This window comes from Ciona intestinalis, chromosome 5 (assembly GCF_000224145.3).
Source record: "Ciona intestinalis chromosome 5, KH, whole genome shotgun sequence".
Lineage (NCBI taxonomy): Eukaryota > Metazoa > Chordata > Ascidiacea > Phlebobranchia > Cionidae > Ciona > Ciona intestinalis.
Window position 1 is genome coordinate 3,191,900 of NC_020170.2, and position 20,307 is coordinate 3,212,206.

The 20,307-nt window shown below is 36.2% G+C and overlaps 5 protein-coding genes across 9 annotated transcripts; 3 read left to right on the plus strand and 2 right to left on the minus strand.

The window, feature by feature from the left end:
• Positions 1 to 377: 377 nt before the first annotated feature.
• On the minus strand, positions 378 to 5,955 carry LOC100176408 (NACHT, LRR and PYD domains-containing protein 7). Of its 3 annotated transcripts, none has more exons than XR_003395880.1 (7): positions 5,353 to 5,955; positions 4,581 to 5,197; positions 2,467 to 4,220; positions 2,034 to 2,195; positions 1,719 to 1,916; positions 1,161 to 1,281; positions 378 to 1,075 (listed from the first exon to the last, which is right to left on the minus strand). XR_003395880.1 is itself a non-coding variant. In XM_002127968.5 (7 exons), the coding sequence occupies exons 2-6, from the start codon at positions 5,176 to 5,178 to the stop codon at positions 1,231 to 1,233; spliced, it is 2,763 nt and encodes a 920-aa protein (XP_002128004.4). In that variant the 5' UTR covers positions 5,179 to 5,197; positions 5,353 to 5,955; the 3' UTR covers positions 378 to 1,075; positions 1,199 to 1,230. The 3 variants fall into 3 exon arrangements, 2 of the variants coding, with proteins under 2 accessions (XP_002128004.4, XP_026690227.1); XM_002127968.5 differs by having other exon boundaries at positions 1,199 to 1,281; XM_026834426.1 differs by lacking the exons at positions 378 to 1,075; positions 1,161 to 1,281; positions 1,719 to 1,916 and having other exon boundaries at positions 2,467 to 2,534; positions 2,654 to 4,220.
• Positions 5,956 to 6,992: 1,037 nt separating this feature from the next.
• Positions 6,993 to 11,916, plus strand: LOC100186625. 3 transcript variants are annotated; one of them, XR_001974723.2, is made up of 7 exons: positions 6,993 to 7,139; positions 9,331 to 9,440; positions 9,602 to 9,721; positions 10,000 to 10,171; positions 10,518 to 10,572; positions 10,828 to 10,917; positions 11,480 to 11,913. XR_001974723.2 is itself a non-coding variant. In XM_018811886.2 (7 exons), exons 1-7 carry the CDS (start codon positions 7,076 to 7,078, stop codon positions 11,551 to 11,553), a joined length of 774 nt encoding a protein of 257 aa, XP_018667431.1. In that variant the 5' UTR covers positions 6,993 to 7,075; the 3' UTR covers positions 11,554 to 11,916. The 3 variants fall into 3 exon arrangements, 2 of the variants coding, with proteins under 2 accessions (XP_018667431.1, XP_002127860.1); XM_018811886.2 differs by having other exon boundaries at positions 10,518 to 10,661; positions 11,480 to 11,916; XM_002127824.3 differs by lacking the exon at positions 10,518 to 10,572 and having other exon boundaries at positions 11,480 to 11,916.
• Positions 11,917 to 12,816: 900 nt separating this feature from the next.
• LOC100184237 (elongation of very long chain fatty acids protein 7-like) lies at positions 12,817 to 15,327 on the plus strand. The gene is made up of 7 exons (XM_002122879.3): positions 12,817 to 12,917; positions 13,142 to 13,332; positions 13,622 to 13,759; positions 14,113 to 14,218; positions 14,545 to 14,681; positions 15,054 to 15,150; positions 15,212 to 15,327. The coding sequence occupies exons 1-7, from the start codon at positions 12,860 to 12,862 to the stop codon at positions 15,319 to 15,321; spliced, it is 837 nt and encodes a 278-aa protein (XP_002122915.1). The 5' UTR covers positions 12,817 to 12,859; the 3' UTR covers positions 15,322 to 15,327.
• A 944-nt stretch (positions 15,328 to 16,271) lies between these two features.
• Positions 16,272 to 18,460, plus strand: LOC100181858 (cytochrome c-type heme lyase). Its single transcript, XM_002128148.5, has 7 exons — positions 16,272 to 16,388; positions 16,536 to 16,645; positions 16,809 to 16,963; positions 17,277 to 17,396; positions 17,595 to 17,681; positions 17,917 to 18,040; positions 18,134 to 18,460. Exons 1-7 carry the CDS (start codon positions 16,352 to 16,354, stop codon positions 18,341 to 18,343), a joined length of 843 nt encoding a protein of 280 aa, XP_002128184.1. The 5' UTR covers positions 16,272 to 16,351; the 3' UTR covers positions 18,344 to 18,460.
• A 348-nt stretch (positions 18,461 to 18,808) lies between these two features.
• LOC100183394 (NADH dehydrogenase [ubiquinone] 1 beta subcomplex subunit 7-like) lies at positions 18,809 to 19,618 on the minus strand. Its single transcript, XM_002123532.5, has 3 exons — positions 19,438 to 19,618; positions 19,110 to 19,278; positions 18,809 to 18,987 (listed from the first exon to the last, which is right to left on the minus strand). Exons 1-3 carry the CDS (start codon positions 19,535 to 19,537, stop codon positions 18,903 to 18,905), a joined length of 354 nt encoding a protein of 117 aa, XP_002123568.1. The 5' UTR covers positions 19,538 to 19,618; the 3' UTR covers positions 18,809 to 18,902.
• Between the last annotated feature and the right edge of the window lie 689 nt (positions 19,619 to 20,307).

Consider the following 20,307-nt stretch of genomic DNA (forward strand, 5'->3'; position numbering starts at 1 on the left):
GAATGCGGGTATTCCGCAAAAGCTATTAACTGTTTTGTCGTATTCCGGGAGCTTCCACAAAATCATAACATAGAGATCTAGCGATTTTGTTTTACTGCACGAAAATGTAGGAGGTGCATGCAAATGTAGGAGGTAATTAACTCGCCTATTCTATTGACCAAATTCGTTTTCTTTAACAATAGCTGGTTGTTCACGTTTGTTTGTATAAAAGCGTTTAATACTTTGTAGTCAATAAATGGTGCTTTCAATCAATAAATGGTGCTTTGCAATTGCAAACTGACTGTTTTTAACTTGCACCTCGCATAAAGTCCTCACCATTTTAAAATGGATTAAAGTTAAAACTCCTATAATGTTGTAAATGCTCACAAAGTGATATGTCTTGTTCAAAGGTAGAATATATATTTTAAAGAATGAGGTATTACCCCTTTTTTGGCAAGACCCAATAGTAAAGCAAGGGTTTAAACTCAATTTTACTTTAAAAAGTCAAAACAACCATAACAGACATCGATAAGTTTGACTGCTGTTGATGACATAAAATGAGGCAAATATAGAAGCAACATATTCAATCGACCACACTACATACATCAACCTTGGCTATTTTTATAAATACAGCAGCAAGAACAGACCAAACCATTGGGTTAAATAAATACAATTTTTACATTAAAAACCGCTCTGAAGTATAGTTAAATATTAAGCTATTATTACTGTTTCAGATGTAAAAAAAATCGTGCATTGATAATGCGCATGCGCCATAAAGCTTTGATATAAATTTTAACATCTACAACCTCAGATGACAATCTTGATTTTTAATCGCTTTATACCCTTTTTTATCACACAGAGCAGCAATATATAAATAATATGGCGATTACACAAAAAAAGCAAAATCAAATTAAAGTGCATCTAAATTGCTAAAATGATCAATTGATATAAAGATTGCATAGAAAAAAGTGTGCATGAAAATAATTAAAGTGATAAGACAAACAAACTGCATATAATCCGTACAGTGGTGAAACATTATGGTTATGGCCTGAACCTTCACGTTTCAATGCTTAAATAATTGGAGGTGCAAAGTGTTCTGAAATGAAGGGAGCTGTTAAAATTCTTATTTACACCTACACCAGAATCCAAATAAAACATGATTCACTAACTTTTATCTTCACCTTATCATGTAACCGTATTTAACACAATTATTCTCTACCTGTGCAGTAAGAAATTGTTGAAATGGTAGTTTCACCAGTGTGCCAACCATGCACCAGTCGCATGTCCAGGTATATCAACTTCCTATTAAACAAACTTATTATAGCTAATTTATACACACTAAGGTAAGCTATATGTTAGTAGATACTTTTCAAATGCATATAATGGGTAAAGTCTTGAGTGCAGGAAAATGACACAGCCTGTTGATGTGGCATAGTGTTAGCATGGATCCGAGTTCAAGGTTTGACACTGCTTAAATTGTGGTTGTCTTTTGGCAAAACACTTAACTGCAATTGCCCAAACCCCACGGCCTCCTATGGGTTGTCTAAATTGTCAGCCATAAAAAGACTATCACCCGTAAAATTATTTACATAGTTACTTGTCAGCAGACATAAGGTGTATAAAACAAACACCTATATCATACCGACTGTCATTGCACTTCCACATAAGAATAAATAAGACTCAATAATTTAAAAATATAATTTACATATACAAGCCAAATAAAAATAGACAATAATTACAAGCTGTTGGGACAGTTCAGCAGCAGCACGTTGTAGAACCAGAAGAGTCTTCTGTAACTTGGAAACATCAGCCCAGGGTGGATATCTGATTGATAGCTTTGAGATGCTTCGAACACAGGAGGCAAAACAAGAGAATATATCATCGTCCAACATCCCTGAGCCATACACTGCTTCTTCACAATCAATCTCAATTTCAATCTACAATAAAAGCAAAACAACTGTTAGTCTTCATATGCTTCAACTATACAAATTTTGGCATATCATTTGCATTTAAACTGATAACTAAGTCTATATACAAGTATAAACTCCATAAACCTGTGAATCCCGTTGCTGCATAACTTCACAGAAACATTCTTTATAATGTAACATGTTTCTTATAATAGCTATATGCAACTTCTTGACTTCCAGTAAATGAGGACGAAGGGCATTCCACATCGACTCATTCAAGTCTATCTTGGGAATTTTTAAACACTGGACCTGAAATTTAATAACAAAGTTTAAACTGTCAAAAATTCCAGCTTAAACTTTAATTGTTTTAAGTGTTATACCTTATAGTGCATTGTGATATGACCTATGGTTTAATAGGTAGAACAAATTTTACAAATTATATATTCATACAGTTTTATATGCAACATGTAATTGACTAATTGTAATGTAGGAAACTAGGCATGCAGCCATGTACAATCTGAAAATTGTTTCACTGTTGCATTTAAACTGGTTACAGTTAAATTAAATGTTTTTTTCTAACCTTAACTTGTGACCCTCGAATGCTGTTCAAGAATGTTTCCAACGATTCGTTTCCTCTTCCTCGCGTTACTGTGAGGTAAAGGTTGTAAGGTTTTGAGGAAGATTTTAAAGCAAAGGCAAGATCACTGGCTGCAGTGAGCTGTGTAGGGGCACACAGTTCAATATCAGTGGTCAAGCAATATCCAAACCTTTGGCATGTTTCTTTTTCGTTAGATTCATGCACCCACCCAGCAATGCGGATCAGATTTTGGTTAAATTCTTGGGAGTTCTCAGTTAACATTGCTGTTGAAATGAGGGACTTAAGCATGACTTTTTTTTCTTCAAAATCTTGAATCATGCAGGATGGGAAAATCATATTCAGTGATTTAAATGAGGTATAGTTACAAATGCCGAACATAAAGCGTGTCACAACTTCCCACTGCATGTCTTTGAATGTATCCTGAAGTCTTCTGAACTCATCTTTTGGGGCAAACAGGATCAAGTGAACTGCTGCCAGGAACTCCTGCCATGTTAGGTGCGTGAAGTAGCTCCGTTTGCTTCCTTCCAAGATTCTCATCCGAAGGCCACACGACTTATCCACGTAGGTGTGCAGAAAGTTGTTTATCATGGCCTCACCAATTCCTACCTGTGCAAAATCTTTTTTCTCAAAGACCAGTTTCCTTTCAACAAGACCTTTGAAAGCAAGGTGGGCAAGTTTGACCATGTGTGTGCTAATTTCTTGTTCATCCGTATTCATCTGCAGATGACTTGACGTGATGAAGTCAGTGAGTGTTGAAATCAGCACTTCAGTCATGGAATTGATGTTACGGCCAGAAGACAGCTTTAAATGTAAGCAATTCATGATGTAGATACAGTTGATTGGGACATAGCACAATGCAGCCAGGTGAGGGCATTCAGCTAACTTCTGTTTAACAGCAGCATAACCCTCTTCTCCACATATCTGTATACCTAGCTCACCCTGTGCAGGTTTCTCAATTCCAAGTACCTCTGCTAAAGAACTTGGGCGGCAGTCAGGATGAAGCTGGTACAACTGACTGGATCTGGATGTGATCAGTTTTATAGCGTTTGGAAGAAGATGTCCATTTAACAGGTTTTTAACAATATCAATCACCCTTTCTTTGCTGTTGGGTTTACATCTCCTTACAGGGGTTGAAAACTCAGTTGTAACACTTGATTCATCAAGACCATCAAGCACAATAACCACGTTTTGACTGGTATACAGTACATTCAACAATGCCTTGATCTCCTCGTCTGTGTGGTTACAAAATTCAGTACTTGTTTCAAGGAGAAATTCCATAAGGGTGACATTTTTCTCAAAGTTCACCGTCTTGATTGATATGTAGAACAAATACTGTGTATTTGGCATCATCTTTTTATCAAGAATTGCTCTTGTCACAATCTTAGTAAGGGTGCTCTTCCCAACACCAGGAAGGCCTACTACACCTACAATGTTGCCATGCCTTCGAATATACCTGTCTTTGGCCTCATCATTATTGCAGAATTTATCCGCCTTCTTCTTTGCTACTTCTTTAGCCTTATCAAAGATTTGATTAAGCTGAATAGAGCTGTGTGGCATGTACATCTCATTCAGATGTCTACGATCCATGTATTGCTTCCAATCATCATCTGACCTTTGCCTGACCTCTGCGATTTCCAGTCGAACGGTTTTCCCAGCATGATTGATCTCTATCGGCAATGATGACTCTCCAACTATGACTTTTGCATTTACTTCCAAGTTCTTCTGCAGTGTTAAACCTGAAATAAATGGGAGTTTAAACAATGTGGCCAATAGTGTTAAACTATCATAAATATATAAACACATATGGCTACCACCAAAGATGTCAGGTTGTAATTATTAAAAGGGTCTTAAATCTGGATTTTATTGTTCACCCTTAACTTTAACTCACATTTTTGTATGGGGTAATTTTTTTAGTACAAGAGCATTTAGTCATTAACAGTCACCAATTTCCCATATAATATTATGCTTGTCTGTTCTGAATAGAGAATAGAGTAAGAGCTATTTTGATGCAAAGGTAATGAAAATCACATTAAAATCAGGGCACCCTACAAAATTAAATAGAGTGCATTGGCAATTACTGAATAAAAATTACCAACCTAGTTCTTCGGGGTCAGTAGAAACTGCAGCAGGGTGCAAATTTGGATTTAGCAAAGTCATGTGGACATCTCCATAGACCTGACCAATCATATCAGATGACTGGCATTTAACTTTGCTGTGACCACATGTGGGTTCCTCATTGCTCTGCATTGAAAATGGTGATTTGGGAGTTGTTTCTTCATTTTCAAACTCGGAAAGAGATACTCGCTGCTCTGGTGGACTTTTAATAGTATGCGATTCAGGTAATTTGGGAATTGTTTCATTACTTGGCAATCCAGAAACTTTCAACAGCAATTTGGGTTGCGTTTCTTCTTTCTCTAAGTCAGGAGCTGACACTGGTATCTTAGGAACAGTTTCTTCTAATTCGCACCTAGGTAGTTTAGGAGTGGTTTCTTCAATATTTGATTCAGACACTGCCAGCAACGACTTAGGTAGTGTCTCATTTTCTTCTTCAGCGACTAACACTGACTTTGGTATTGTTTCTGAATTATCTGGGTCAGAAGATGATGAAACCATTTTAACATCAAGAGGAAGTTTTGGTATAGTATCTGAACTTATTTGTCTGCTATCCAAGAGTATTGTTTCTGTTTTATTCATGCTGGCCAAGCTGGAATTTCTGCAGATAAATTATATATTCAATGAAGCAGCCTAATGCAAAATATTTAATTTAAGCAGCTTAATGCATAATAAAAACCAACTTAATCTGTATGTAGAAGTGAAACAACAGCGCACATTTCGTTAAATTTATACTGAAAAATAAACACAGCATACCTGTTGTTTTACAGTTGTTTCTTACTGCTACCGTCCATCGTTCGCGAGCATAAACCGACTTCGGTAAGCCATGAAATTTATTCGATTGGAATACATAAATGCTGGTATATAATACACAATAAAGTACGTCGTTTACAGGTACAGGAACGGGAACAAGCTACGTGATGCGGAACTTTCGGAATAACAAACCAACAACAAGAACTTACGACCACATTCAGTCAAGCAAAACAAATAAACAGATCTTCATTCATAGAAATCGTAAACCAGACACTGTGTATAAAGATTTATCCAAAGTATAAAATGTTTAGTATAGAAATAGAATATGCACTGCTTTAACATAATTTTTCCACTACAGATGTTATTCATTATTTCAATTAACTAAGTCTGGTATTTATATATACGTACATGTTTGTTTTTGTTGTAGCGCGTGTGTTCTTGGACATCATACGTAACAATTTTTAGTCTCGTGACCATGGTGTAGTAATATATATTTGTTTCGATTGATACATTTGTACCGGGCGCTATTGCGCATGCGCTAAGTCGCTACTACGCAGTAGGTCGGAACAAATACAATACAAGCTTTAATAAATTAGTTTCAGGGAAAAAATATTACTAAACATATTTTGCACGGTTCCAAGGTACATTTCTACCATATGTACTTTTGGCGTCGCTACAATTCATTTTTAGGTATTACGGTCTATTTATGGTATAGTGCCTATGGCCTACTCAATGTATTGAGTGTAATACGCCGGAAACATATCACACGTAGATATAAATATTTTTTTCGGACGATAGGAAAGAACAATATGCAAAGAAATGCGATGTAAAAGGTAGGCTATATATTCGAAGTCGTATTGATCTGACTGTGCACCTTATCGACCATGGCAGATGTAAACGACGTCATTTGCGGCCAATAAGTCCGGACGCCATATTTGCAGTCTGCATTTTATTATTCTTGCCGACGAAAAGATTTTTGCAAATGGTCAAAACAACAGCGAAGCGAAACAGCAAAGTCAATTATCCGCCACCCAATAGACGTGAACAGCTGGTTGTGACGAAGAACAGGCGCATCCTGAATTTTTAATTGGATAGCGTCTTTTTAGGTACTGCTTATATGTTTAGAACACGAGACAGCGAGCCCAAAAGGATTGATTCTAAGATATAGGTGAGGCCAATTCCGTGTATAGGTAAACTTCTTTTTATTATCTTATATTCATCCGCCAAAGTGAATATGCACCAGTTAGACAGTAGCAGGCGTGGAATATATGCAAGGCTATGAACCAGTAGACGTGTTAATGGATGTTTTTTTTAAGTTAAATATTTAAATTAACGTAATGTTGTAAAATACACATAGTAGGATGAAAGAAGAAGGGGCACCTTTAGCACATAATATCCAAATATCTTAATGGTGTTTTAAACAATTTACAACTGTCTATGAAAGTCGTGAGGATACGGTTTAATAATACATTAAAAGTTCTTTGTTTACTATCAAATGCAACGAGTAAAGAGAATAAAAAGGTGTCCCATCTTCCTCCACCATATTATATAGGCTTCTTATAGCATAACCCCTGTATATCTTGTATTTCGGTAGCGATATCGCCAAATAGGGCATTATCTATATATTTTCAACTTTTAGACTTTCTATATAGGCTATTCGTTTATAATATATATCTTGTATACTGTGGTATTGTATTTTGGATTCAACAATAGAGTTCAAAACGAAATGGAATTATACTCACTTGTTCGAATTCTTGCATTCGTGCATGTTGCTTTGAACCGTGGTGAAGGTAAGTTTGTGATTTAATGGTATGAATTTATATACTCCGCGAAACCAAGGTAACAGTATAGATTCCGACTACGTTTAGTTTGAAGATTATCGAGTTTCGGGTATTGTAAAACAATGCGGTTTAAAACAAAAACAATTATTGGAGTTTAATATAAACACTTTTGAAGTAGACTAAATATATAAAGGCTTCTTCAAATACAGATACAATTTTAAGATATAAACGGTTAAACTGCGAGTTTATATATATATGCCAATATTTAGCAGGGCATACAAATTTTTATATTAGAGGGGGGGATGTGGGACACTTAAGCACATATTGCTTCCTACTTCAAACTACGTGTCGATTTTGGGTGATATACCATGAATGTGCACTATCCTCCCTTTATCAATTGACAACACTTAAAAATAATTAAATTAAAACACACAAGGAATTGACTTTTTAGGTCGAATGTAACAATAGAATTTCATGTCGAATAAACATAATAAATCTTTTTGTTAGAGACTGTATAATCAAATCTTGTAGCGGAAAGATTATTCCCTTTTATCCACTTACGTGTGGACGCCTGAACCATTAAAAAGAAAGACGATTTTGTTCAAGAAAAACAATGATGAACGATTTAAAGGATTTTACATGAAAACGAAATACTGTCAGAGTATAATTATTTCCGATGTCCTCAACTATTATGCCTTTATTTTTAAATAAATTCGTTCAGGCATTTTAAGTGCGTTTAAACTCAACAGACATATATATGTTATTAGTGCAGTGACGCGTATGATGTACTTATTATGGCAGACTTGAATTATCGACGTTGCACTAATGCATTTGCTGACGTAGGACCTGGGTATTAGGAGTTCATATTTAATACTTTGATCATTACGTTTGAGTTTCTATTCTTAAGTATTAAAAGAAAATTATAATTTCTTCAAAGGTTAATGACTTTCGAGTTCCATTAAACGATTGGTGGTATTTGTGTGGGTTAGTGAACCAATACAATAACAAACAATCAATTCTCAATAAATAATCCAATATATATGTACCATTGGAAATCCGAATAAATATTGGGACATTTTCATTCTTTTTTCTTGTCCTATTTGGTGGTAAACAAAGAATATGTACAAGCAGAGTTATATAACCGTAACCCCGCGACTATAAAAGAGGGTTGGTGAAAGTTAAAAAACACAATTAGGAAATATGGGTTTTATTGGTAAATAGGATGGGGGAAGATGGGATACCTATTCATTCTGTTTTCTCGTCCCATTTGGCAGTAAACAAAGAATATTCAAAGAATTATTAAACCGTATACCCTCACGACTCCTGTATACAGTTGTTAATTGTTTAAAACAAGATCAGGATATTAAAATACTATGTGCTAAAGGTGTCCCATCTTTTCCCACCTTACCATATTTCATCTTACCCCAGGAGGAAAAAAGTGTATTTTAATTAAAGCTATAACAACATGCCAACCTTGCGTTTTATTCTACTTTTCTGCGGCCAAAAGTTTTCAAGATATCATCGCCTTGTTATCACATACAATATTAATCTCACCGCATTTATCGTCATTGTACATCAACACTCAGTCTTGTATATACGCTTGTTTTGCATTACAAACAAGTCACGGGTACATTCAAAAAGTTTGCATGGTGTTACGCTGTACTAAATTATGTAGACATGATGCATGTTTAATATGTGGACACGCAAAATATGTCAACCACAAGCTTTTCTCCGCAAAACAGCAGTCAGAAAAAGTGTGGTCATATGCGCTTAACTTCCAGAGATCATAACACTTTTAGCACCTTTAGCACATAATATCTCTTTTGAGTCTCAAAGTTTACTCAGATTTTAATCATATTATAGCAAGGATTGTAAGCGGTGGCTGTTTTGAAAGAAAGTACTCCACGATGCAAATCCCAAAGCAAAACATTTTTATAGCTGCCACATGGTCTTAACTGGGCATTCCATTTAGGCAAGAAAATTTATGAGTTAAATAATTTATGCTGTAAATTTCGAAACGTGGTTTCGATTAACTGCTGTAGAACAGTAGATAAGGTAAACACATAGGTAACCAGTAACTTCTATCATATATTCTTCCATTGTATGTTGTTTGGCAAAAAACAACATGTGGGATTACGTGGCGGTGACTCCCCTGTCCTTTTAATAACCACTTGAATCACATTAATCTACATTCCCATAGCACGTCACCACTCTGCTGAGATCATCCAACGTCCTGATGACGTCATTGGGGCTGATTGCGGCAAGGAGATACGAGTGACGTGTATGGCTCGATCACGTGACGAACCAAAGGTATAGAAACCCTAATAAAAATATAGTGATTTGACGTCCAACTTAAAACACTTTTTTGTTTGTTTTTGGGGATAAAATCGCAGTTTTTCTGGTGGTCTTTATTTTGTGTTCAAAAACCTGCTAAAACACCGTAAATTATGAAATAACTTGTAACACAACAGATAACACGACCCACGCCAGACATTGAATGGTGGTTTAAGGAACAACAGGAGTCTATGACGTCACAATCACGAAAAATACACCGACTGGACAGAGAAGAAAGAGTAAAAATATTAGTGGAGGTAATTTTGGTGATATCATAGTAACTGTAGGCCTGTGGGGTATAAGACAGAATACCGTTAGCAACTGTACCCCATCTTTTCTGATCATGATTTTTAACATTTGACAATGCTCTTTTAGAGTCGCGGGGTTGCGGTTATATAATCCTGTAAATATTCTTTGTTTATTACCAAATGAGACGAAAAGATAAAATAAAAAAAATATTTTTAATTCTAAGATAATTTGATCACCATCCTACTAAACTTACGTTACACCTACACAAAAAAAAAAAATTTCTTAGGTGTTCACAGTGGTCAAAAGTACCTTGATAATCAAGGATGCGCAGCCAGGCGACGAAGGCGTATATCAGTGCAGAGCAAGTAATAGTCCTAACCGTTATAAAGAGGGAGTTAATTTGTACCAGCACTGGAAAATCGAAGAGGCCCCCGTGACTAATATGAAGTGTGGAGAAGGTGATTATTAAAGTAATAAATTATGCATAATGCTTATAGCATTGTTTAGTTTAACTTAATGCCGCATCATCAATTATATAGTGCTGGTCGGTGCACGAGATGGGTTATATTGTGGGGTAAGATGGGATACCTTTAGCACATAATACCCGAACATTCTGATAATTTTAAAACAAATAACAACGGTCTATGAGAGTTGTAAGGATACAGTTTTATAATTCTTTAAATTTTCTTTGTTTACTTTCAATTGGGACGAGAAAATAGAATGAAAGGTATACTACAACATACTATAAAGCAAATATATGAAAGTTTTTGATGCTCTTATACATCCATGTACCTTACGTGACAGCTACTACAATAGCAACAACATTCGCGGATGTCGCACCTACGTCATCTTATAACAGGTCTGTAATAAGTGACGTCATTAACCTTGCAATGACGTCAATACCTAACATCAAGAAATCTAATGATATATACGAAAAGCAAGAACCAGGTATTTGACAAAAATAAATAATCTGTTAACAGAAATTTCCCATTTTGGCAGTTTTTTTTCTAGCGCCGAATTGGCAAAAATGATGCTCGGTTTTTAGATGTTCCTCATTTGCCCGGTAAAGACACAATAATTTAGGAACATAATATGCAAAACTCTTTACTTGTAGAAACGCCAAATCGAAGGAAGGTTCGCCCAATTATTAATCGACCACCACGGAGAAGCACAGCACCAAATAATACAACCGGTAGAGGGACAGGTAAAGTTATTATTAGAGTCTCGATTTTCAAAACCGATACATATACAGTTTGTACTCTATTTGGGTGAGGTTTCGTGGCGTTGCGGGCCATGGGTCATAGAATTTATTAGGCAAGAATGGGCCTATTACTCAAACGTATAGAGTTAAGATTTTTACTCGCAATGAAACAGGTGTTCATCTAAAATCTATAGTTTTCTTATTAGCTATAAAAGGCGTAATAAGACGTTTTAGTCACATTATAAGGTTTAATAGAGTGCCTAAAAGTAGTGAAAGTATATAGAACTTTTTTTTGGTTTAGGCAGGATACATGTTGTCATTCTCTTTTACCGCCGTCTCATTTATTGATAAACTTTAAAGAATTTTTAGCCGTATGTCGTAAAAACGACCCCAAAACAACCAGGTATAATTTGGAATACTGAGTTTTAACGCTATCCATCTTAATTGCTCCAAAGTATTATAGAACCAAAATGTTGGTAATTATTTGTAATATAATAGGTTGCGCCCTACTAAATTATATGTTTCACATTTTTTGTTGTTATATATTTTCTCAATATTTTTCTAGGTTCCACATTTCATCAAAGCCTGCATGTCCTGCTTTCGTCTCTTATCTTCTTATCTTGTATTGTGACGTTATAAAGCATATGTTTATCTTCCGATGGATTGTATAACATAATCACTGTGATCAAACAATGCGGCCATCAGACACGCCCCCGGAATGTAAAACCCAGAGAGGGATTACCGAAATCGCCCTCACTAATGGATATTTCAAGGACAGACACCGCCGCAACAATACCGAAAAGACGAATTGCATTTCGGCGTTTTAAATTAGAAAATCTGTCAGTTTAGCGGTTTGGTCTTTTGAAAAATGTTGTTTGATGTTGGGTGAATTTGAAACCAAAGTTCAGATCGCACAATTTTGATAAAAATTTATTCTGTTATTTTCCTGTTTCAATCATGTTGATATATTGCTTGAAATAAAATTTCTTTCATGATTGATACGACGCTGCGTTAACGCCGTTGGTCCTTACAATGGTTTTGATTTTTTTAGGCATATGTTACATCATCTAAAAAGATCCCACAGTAAAAACGTATCGGAACTTAGTTGACCTAACAACAAAAATTAGAATGATTGAGTTTATAAAACGCGCATTGGACGACTCTGTTTAAGTAACCCCGGCGTGTACAGCTATGATGAATTCGACTAATATATTGACCAATATTTACATTTATAGGTTAGCCTTGAGTAACGTACGTAGCTTGACCTTGGTCTAGGTTCAAAGTCTTAATACCAATAAAACTGTGTATCAATTGTTGAAAACGTACAAAAATAAACATATTTTGAATTACCTCTTAAAACTGCACAAAAAATAGCCCAATTATAACAGCGATACAAAAAACGTGAATCGTTCACCCGTTTTATTGTTGTAGCATCATGTACAAAGTCACGTAATAATATCCAAATGTCATGAATTTAAACAACCAATAACGGTCTATAAAAGTCGTGATCACGACTATCCTCAAGGATGGTGTTATAATTTTGTGAATGTTCTTTATTTCCTATGAAATGGGACGAGACAATTTAATAAAACGGTGTCCCATCTTCCCTCATCCTACTATATATTGTTAAAACTTTGGCAAAATAATAAAAAAAATTGTGGCACCAAAGCTTTGGTATTAGTTGGTGCTTAATATTGGGCTATGTCCGCCAAAGGTTACAACTTCAAAACTCTGCAGCGATGCTGCTGCGCGCTCAAGGTTAGCAAATTGCAGCAAATATGTTTGCCTACCAAAGTTCCTACATGTGACGCACGCACGAAGGTCGAAATTTGAAAGAACCTTGAAAAGGTTTCCCAGAACCGCATTTGAAGTGGACCAAGTTTCGTTATAAAAGCTGCGGTCGCAAACAGAAGTCTCATATCAGAGGCATACGTCGTAGTATAAGATGGCTGCGTTAGCAATTCAAGCAATTGAGGCTTACAATGAGACAATGTATAGACCCGGTAAACTTAATTTTATTAACAAAAAAAACAAAGTTATAAACCAAAAAAATAGTATTTGTAAGGGTTACAACTTCTGCATTTGTATTTTATATCTTACTAATTTTGCATTCACCGAAAATATATTTTTTTTAAATTAAATCAAATGATTTATAAGCTAATATGTGTATAATGTTGAATGTGTATATTTTTAGATTGTTTTAAACCGTACTGTTTCTATCACGCAGATCCGAGGTCCCTGGCCTACCCACTGATCGAGTCTCATGCCTTCAACGTGTGCAGCACACTTCTGTATCTATTTATTGTTATTTTTGCCGGGCCGCGGTACATGAAAAATAGGAAAGCTTTCGATCTACGAAAAGCTATAGTTGTTTATAATCTTACCATGGTTGTTGTTTCGGCATGGATGGTATACGAGGTGAGAGAAATGTATATTATGACTATCAAAATCAAATGGGGCTATATTATTTAACCCATCGGTGACCGGGTGAATGCTTAACGCCCCTACCATTAAAGGCTTGAGTGTTTTGGGCAAGACACTTACACCGCAATTGCTCGAATACAGTGAATCCTTATGGGTTGTCTAAGTTGTCTGCCATATAACCCAAAAATAAAAAGAATCTTTCATAATCACTTACAAAATAAAACAAGTTAAATTCAATCTTGCATTTATTTTTATGATGAAACTTATACCTTATTTTTTACAGTTTTTGGCTGCCGGTTGGGCAACTGGCTATTCATTAACGTGTCAGAAAGTCGACTACAGTACGTCACCCAAAGGTCTACGAATGCTCCGTGTTTGCTACGTGTATTGGTTATCTAAACACGTCGAGTTTTTAGATACGGTAAGAATAGATTTCATTTGTATGTATCTGCATGTTTGAGAATGACAGATTACTGGGAAAAGCCAGCATGTCTGAATATTATTATCAAAATAATATTTTTTTGTATCGTCGTACTCAAAATTTTAAGATGTAGTAGGGTTGGGAAGGATGGGACACCTTTTCCTTCTATTGTCTCGTCCCATTCTGCAGTGATCACGACTCCCATGAACCGTTGTTAGTTGTTTAAAACTCCGCCTATACGTTAAACAACCCGATTGTAATTGCGCTTATAACAGCGCCATATGTATTTTAAATAGCATAAAATATATTGTCCTATTTATTAATCACTCACGACGTTTTTATTTTGTATGCAGTATTTTTTCATTGCGCGCAAGAAGACGCAACAGATTACATTTCTACATGTGTTCCACCATACGATAATGGCATACACATGGTGGTACGGAGTTAAGTTCGCTGCAGGTTCGTCAATTATATACAATATTGTGTTTACATGCATTTTTACTATAATTACTAAACGAATCAAAGCGCGCCTGTCTATATCGGCCATTTCACTTTATTACATTACAATATCAAAATTTAAACGGGAATCGTTAAAGATGTTTATACATACCTTTAAATTCCGTTTTAGCAGAGCCCAATATTTTTGCCCAACTGAATATAGAGAAATATACAGACAGCTTCTTTGCTGGTATTAACGGTAACCCATCTTGCCCCACCGTACTATATATCTGTGCTTTTATACGATTCCTTAATTCCTGATAAATAAAGAAGGAACTTATATTCAGGTGGCCTTGGGACATTTCATGCTCCTTTGAATTCCTTTGTTCATGTCATCATGTATTTCTATTATGGAATGGCTGCATTGGGTCCGACATACAGAAAATATATTTGGTGGAAGAAATACGTAACTGCTATTCAATTGGTGAGCTATGGACACCTTTACCACAATATACAGTAGGGTGGGGGGAGATGGGACACCTTTGGCACTGAATATCCAAATATCCTGATCTTGTTTTACGTTTTTATAATTCTTTGATTGTTCTTTGGTTACTGTCATATGGGACGAGAAAATAGAATACAAAGGTGTCCAATCCTCCCCCACCCTACTATATATATATTAATATCGTGATCGTATTTTAAACAATTAACAACGGTGCATGGGAGTCCTGGGGATACGGTTTTATAATTTGTTAAATCTTTTTGTTTGCTACCAAATCGGACGAAAAAATCGAAGGAAAAGGTGTCCACTCTCCCCCAAATCGTATACTATATTATATGTTTTCTTTTTAACCAGATTCAGTTTGTGATTATCTTTACTCACATTATGAACATTCTGCTGTTCCAAAACTGCGAGTATCCGCCAATCTTGAAGTATATCGTTCTTGCTTATTGTAAGTTGTTGAGTTGAGTTTTTTATTATGCCGACTTCTAAGCTATAATTACTCTTTTCAGGCTGCTCTTTTTTCGTTTTGTTCACGAACTTTTGGATACAAAACTACAGTAAGAAGTCTACGAAGAACTTACCATCAGACAAAGAACAACAACGAGTCAAAGCAGAATAAATGAGACATGCTTATGTTTTTCTTATATTGGCCTTAAACAAACGTTTCTTATTTTTTGCTTTCTGTATGCGTATAAAATATATATAAACTCTATATTCATACATTGATTGTTAAAACCTAATAAATGAAATGTATGGAATTGGTTTAAACTCTTTGGAGCATTGATCGTATCTAAACTTCCACGCTGGGCATGTAAAACCTGTATTATCCTGCCAAGTATGGATACTAAATAGAAAGTAATAAAATTATTGCTACGCTTTTTACACAAATACACAGTTAAGCTGAAGAAGTTTAGGTTTGAAACACGCTGCTTTGCATGCTCATATAGGACTCTTGTCTGTAGTTGCATCTCGTTACAAGAAACACATCTCAGTTAAAACTAAAGGTGTTTGCTTAACTTAAACCCCAGCATTCTTGTTTTAGCCAACTTCAAACTCCGTTTTTCCAAACATGTAGGCTTCTAAGCGACTATAAGCACTGTCGTCTGTCGATCGCTTGCGTGTACACTTTTGTGTTTTTAATAATGACCTATCTAATCTTGTGTGCAAGGATAATTGAAGTTCCTTCGCATATTACGAGCAGTGACTTCTTTACTCAACCTTAGAAACCATGGGTGGACAAAGAATAGTTTAGTAATGTAAAATCTGCTTTTGGTTTGCAATTTGTACGTACCATTTCTATCGACGACTTTTCCAAACTTAGGGGATTTTATTTTTTCTTTAAAGTGCGTATAGTACGTTTTGTACTGCACGGTACGACAGGCGAACTATGTGTAGTCAATCTTTAATGTCACTGTTCGAGGGTGATCAATAGCTCTTACCAGCATTGTACACATGCATTATACTTTTTTTTAAATATGAAATAACCGTATAGGCCTACTGTATAGAATATTTCGGTTACACTAGAATTGCGTGTGAAAGGTTTTTGGATTTTATTCTAGTAATTTTGTTCTTTAATTTTAACAGATTTATATAAGCTTATTTTGTTATTTCTTTGTTATAAAACTATATTGAAATATCTGCAACAAGTCATGGGAAATTCTGCATCCACTGACAAAACTCCACAAGGTATTCTAAGTTGCTTTTTCTAATTACTGATAAATTTTATTGCTAGTGTATAGTTTTCAAACAATAAACAAAGAAAATAATAACCAAGAAAAATTAAATGATAAGTATTTTAATGGTTTTTGACAATTTCCCCACTATATTTTACAGCTCCAGCACCAAGCACTGTACCAAGCTACCCCAGTGAATGTCCTATGTCTCAAAGTGAAACTGGGGGACAACAGTGTCCGATGCAGGATAAAATTGATCCAACCAATATGGTACAAAGGAAAAATGCCAATTACTGTCATTTGTTTCGAAATCTTTAATATGAATTATTAGCTTTGTTAACAGGAAAACTGCAACATGTAAACTTTTTCATTTTTTTATGAAATAAGCCCAAACAATAATAAAATAACCCCACATAAAACTCCTTCAACGTAGATGCCACCACCAAATCAAAGACCTTCTCCTGACCAGCCTTTCCCACTTGACACAACACGTGTGGTGTCTAGTATTCCAAAAGGCAATGCACCGGATGGGGAAACATGGGTTTACCCTTCACAGCAAATGTTCTGGAATGCCATGCTGAGAAAAGGGTAAGTGTGTTTTACACAGGTGACATTGTTTGGGATCAAAGAAAGCACACAGTGAGACTGTCATGCACACGATATTTTGAAACAATTTTCCTCCTATTGGTTGTGCTGTTTTATGATGCAGTGCAGGAATTCCATGGTAGCCCACTCTAGTATTTTATCATATTTTAAAACATGAAGGCCTAAATATATTCAGATAAAATCAAAGTAAACATAATCTCCACATGAATTTATACTTTCAAACGATTTTGTTAGTTCTGCCATAATAAAAAGTTAATTTTCTTAAATTAAGTTACATATAACTGCTTTTAAACAGCTGGAGGTGGAAGGAGGATGAACCTCAACAAACTGATATGGCGCACATCATATCCATTCATAATGCAAATAATGAACAAGCATGGCAGGAAGTGCTGAAGTGGGAAGCATTTCATGCTAAGTAAGACACTTATTTGTGTTTGTCTACTTATTTTAAATTCTAATAAAAATGGCATATTTATTCATACTGCAAAGGAAACTTATTTCTGTTAGTCTACTTATTTTAAATTATAAAAAAAATGGCAAAATTATGTTTTTTTTCATGATTATACAGCTTATTTTAATGAATATACAGATTAAACATATTATTTTATCACAGGGAATGTCCATGTGGTCCAAAACTAGTCAAATTTGGTGGAAAAGCAACCGATTTTTCACCTCGAGCAAGACTTAGAAGTTGGATGGGGTAAGAATTTTATTTATTATGTTCCTTAAATACTTTGCTATTTTATTAATTAACACAATCAATCTAGTTTTTTTTCTCTAAAAATATTCTTATATTTTCCTAAATGAACATAAAGAATGGTTACATGTCTAATTTCATTAATACATTAAGGAAATGTACGAGAGTATTGTATTGTTATTGGCCATATGCCCGTATACTGTATTTGAGTCTAACCTTTGTATTATGTCGTGCTTAGATACGAGTTACCATTTGATCGTCACGATTGGATTGTTGATCGATGTGGGAAACAAGTTCGATATATAATCGATTATTATGATGGTGGAGTCGTGGACCCTGATACTTATCAATTCACCTTACTGGTTTGTTAGTTTTAAAAAAAAGCAAGGCTTCACAAACATGTTGATTCTACAAAAATATGAGTCATAATTTTTGACTGTATTTTGTTCATGCAGGATGTGAGACCAGCTCTAGACTCGTTTGGAGCATTTTATGACAGAAGCAAAGCAACACTGATGCGTTGGACAAGCTCATATAAAGCTGGTGGTGACAGTCGTGTGTATCATGAAGGGTCTGATGCAACAAACAAGCCAAATATGAAAACAGTGACTCACAATGATTCTGATATACCACCCGAATGCCCAATGCATGCAGCAAAGTCTTAAATTTCTTCTTGCTTTTCATGTGAACATTTGAGCTGCTGTTTCATTCTTATTTATTCCTAATAACTTACCGGTGCCAACATGCACTGTGACATTGAAATACACCCAACATTTCAAAAAGTTTTGTGCAAGGAAATGCGACGCAGTTGATTAGCGCCTCTAACCGTAAACTTGTCTCTTAACAGGCTCTTCACTGCTACCATTGTGGGCGTTATGTGTCTTTGAGCAAGACCCTTAGCGGCAATTGCTACAACCCAGTGGTCACTATGTCATAGGAGATAGTTTTGAAATAGCTCTTACAAATAGGTGCTAGTTTTGAAATAGCTCTTACAAATAGGTGCTTGCACCAGAAGCTATGCAGGTTGAAACAAACTTATGCAAAGCCCTGTTACCAACTATAAAATTACGTACAATATTATTTACTTTGGGTATGCTCTTCATTCATCTAATTCAAAAGCAACACATGTATTGAACTATAAGGTTTGTATTGAGATGAAAACAGTAAATTTTCGGTGCTAGTTGCAAATGACAAATAAAAAATACCAATATATATGGAAAACACTTAATTTGCTTCCAAAGCTAGTCTTTGCTTTTCTCTTGCCATTAACCGCTTTGTTCTCTCATATTCCAACATGCGATGCTTGATGCTAAATACAAATAAGGTTTAGTATTATTTAGTAATATTGAACGCAATATGGTTTTCGTTAAAGATTTGTTAAAAAAAATGAAAAAACTGTAGATATTTATATATATTGGAAAACATGCTCACTCATTCACTGTACAGTGCTGATACTTCTCAATCAAAGGTCGACAATTGTAGAGCTCTGGAAACCATTCTCTTCGACACTTCATTATATCCATGAACATGTGGGCACAATAATCTCTTTCTTCTCTTCGTAGTGCAGCTTTGTCCATCTCTTCAGATGTAGCAACCATTTCTAAACATGATATACTAAGATTAGAATAGAAAAAATACAGTGTTGTAAATAATATGTGCATATGTTGGTACTGCCAATGCATTGCAAGATTTTTTTTAAACTTAAGTAAAACATAGATGACCTAGGACAAAATTGAGGAAAACCAACTTTTTAACTTACCACGCACAGGCCTTGACGTGTCTTCAAATTTATCAAACACCCATTGTTTATTCAAAGGTTCATTTTCATGATCAATACTTCTACTAAGTCCCCAACCCATATTGGGGCAGTCGGCTTATCAAATACCTGTTGAATAATCTGGCCAAATAAGTTAGGAAAGTTAAAATAAAAATAGTTCAGATAAAATAAATGCAATAAAACTAAACTCTGCAGTATTCCCAATCTAGGCACTGTGCAGTACGGGTCCCTCTAAAATGTCAGTGTGCGCAGTGTGCGCAGTGTGCCGCAGTGTCCGCAGTGTGCCGCAGTGTGCCGCAGTGTGCGCAGTGTGCGCAGTGTGCGCAGTGTGCCGCAGTGTGCCGCAGTGTGCGCAGTGTGCGCAGTGTGCGCAGTGTGCCGCAGTGTGCCGCAGTGTGCGCAGTGTGCCGCAGTGTGCCGCAGTGTGCCGCAGTGTGCGCAGTGTGCCGCAGTGTGCGCAGTGTGCGCAGTGTGCGCAGTGTGCCGCAGTGTGCCGCAGTGTGCGCAGTGTGCGCAGTGTGCGCAGTGTGCCGCAGTGTGCCGCAGTGTGCCGCAGTGTGTCGCAGTGTGCCGCAGTGTGCCGCAGTGTGCGCAGTGTGCGCAGTGTGCCGCAGTGTGCGCAGTGTGCGCAGTGTGCCGCAGTGTGCCGCAGTGTGTCGCAGTGTGCCGCAGTGTGCCGCAGTGTGCGCAGTGTGCGCAGTGTGCCGCAGTGTGCCGCAGTGTGCGCAGTGTGCCGCAGTGTTCCGCAGTGTGCGCAGTGTGCCGCTGTGTGCCGCAGTGTGCGCAGTGTGTCGCAGTGTGTCGCAGTGTGCCGCAGTGTGCGCAGTGTGCCGCTGTGTGCCGCAATGAGCG

Excerpts from the sequence above, each read along its gene's own strand:
- LOC100186625 (XM_018811886.2), top strand. The coding sequence starts at position 7,076 with ATGGAATTATACTCACTTGTTCGAATTCTTGCATTCGTGCATGTTGCT. Across the intron at positions 9,722-9,999 it reads GAGTAAAAATATTAGTGGAG|GTGTTCACAGTGGTCAAAAG; the intron begins GTAATTTTGGTG and ends AAAATTTCTTAG. Across the intron at positions 10,172-10,517 it reads TAATATGAAGTGTGGAGAAG|CTACTACAATAGCAACAACA; the intron begins GTGATTATTAAA and ends CTTACGTGACAG.
- LOC100176408 (XM_002127968.5), bottom strand. The coding sequence starts at position 5,178 with ATGAATAAAACAGAAACAATACTCTTGGATAGCAGACAAATAAGTTCA. Across the intron at positions 2,196-2,466 it reads TTCGAGGGTCACAAGTTAAG|GTCCAGTGTTTAAAAATTCC; the intron begins GTTAGAAAAAAA and ends ATTAAATTTCAG. Across the intron at positions 1,282-1,718 it reads CTGAACTGTCCCAACAGCTT|GAAGTTGATATACCTGGACA; the intron begins GTAATTATTGTC and ends TTTGTTTAATAG.
- LOC100181858 (XM_002128148.5), top strand. The coding sequence starts at position 16,352 with ATGGGAAATTCTGCATCCACTGACAAAACTCCACAAG. Across the intron at positions 17,397-17,594 it reads TGGGAAGCATTTCATGCTAA|GGAATGTCCATGTGGTCCAA; the intron begins GTAAGACACTTA and ends ATTTTATCACAG. Across the intron at positions 17,682-17,916 it reads AGACTTAGAAGTTGGATGGG|ATACGAGTTACCATTTGATC; the intron begins GTAAGAATTTTA and ends TGTCGTGCTTAG.
- LOC100183394 (XM_002123532.5), bottom strand. The coding sequence starts at position 19,537 with ATGGGTTGGGGACTTAGTAGAAGTATTGATCATGAAAATGAACCTTTG. Across the intron at positions 19,279-19,437 it reads CACGTCAAGGCCTGTGCGTG|AAATGGTTGCTACATCTGAA; the intron begins GTAAGTTAAAAA and ends TATCATGTTTAG. Across the intron at positions 18,988-19,109 it reads CAGCACTGTACAGTGAATGA|CATCAAGCATCGCATGTTGG; the intron begins GTGAGCATGTTT and ends ATTTGTATTTAG.
- LOC100184237 (XM_002122879.3), top strand. The coding sequence starts at position 12,860 with ATGGCTGCGTTAGCAATTCAAGCAATTGAGGCTTACAATGAGACAATG. Across the intron at positions 13,333-13,621 it reads CGGCATGGATGGTATACGAG|TTTTTGGCTGCCGGTTGGGC; the intron begins GTGAGAGAAATG and ends TATTTTTTACAG. Across the intron at positions 15,151-15,211 it reads GTATATCGTTCTTGCTTATT|GCTGCTCTTTTTTCGTTTTG; the intron begins GTAAGTTGTTGA and ends TACTCTTTTCAG.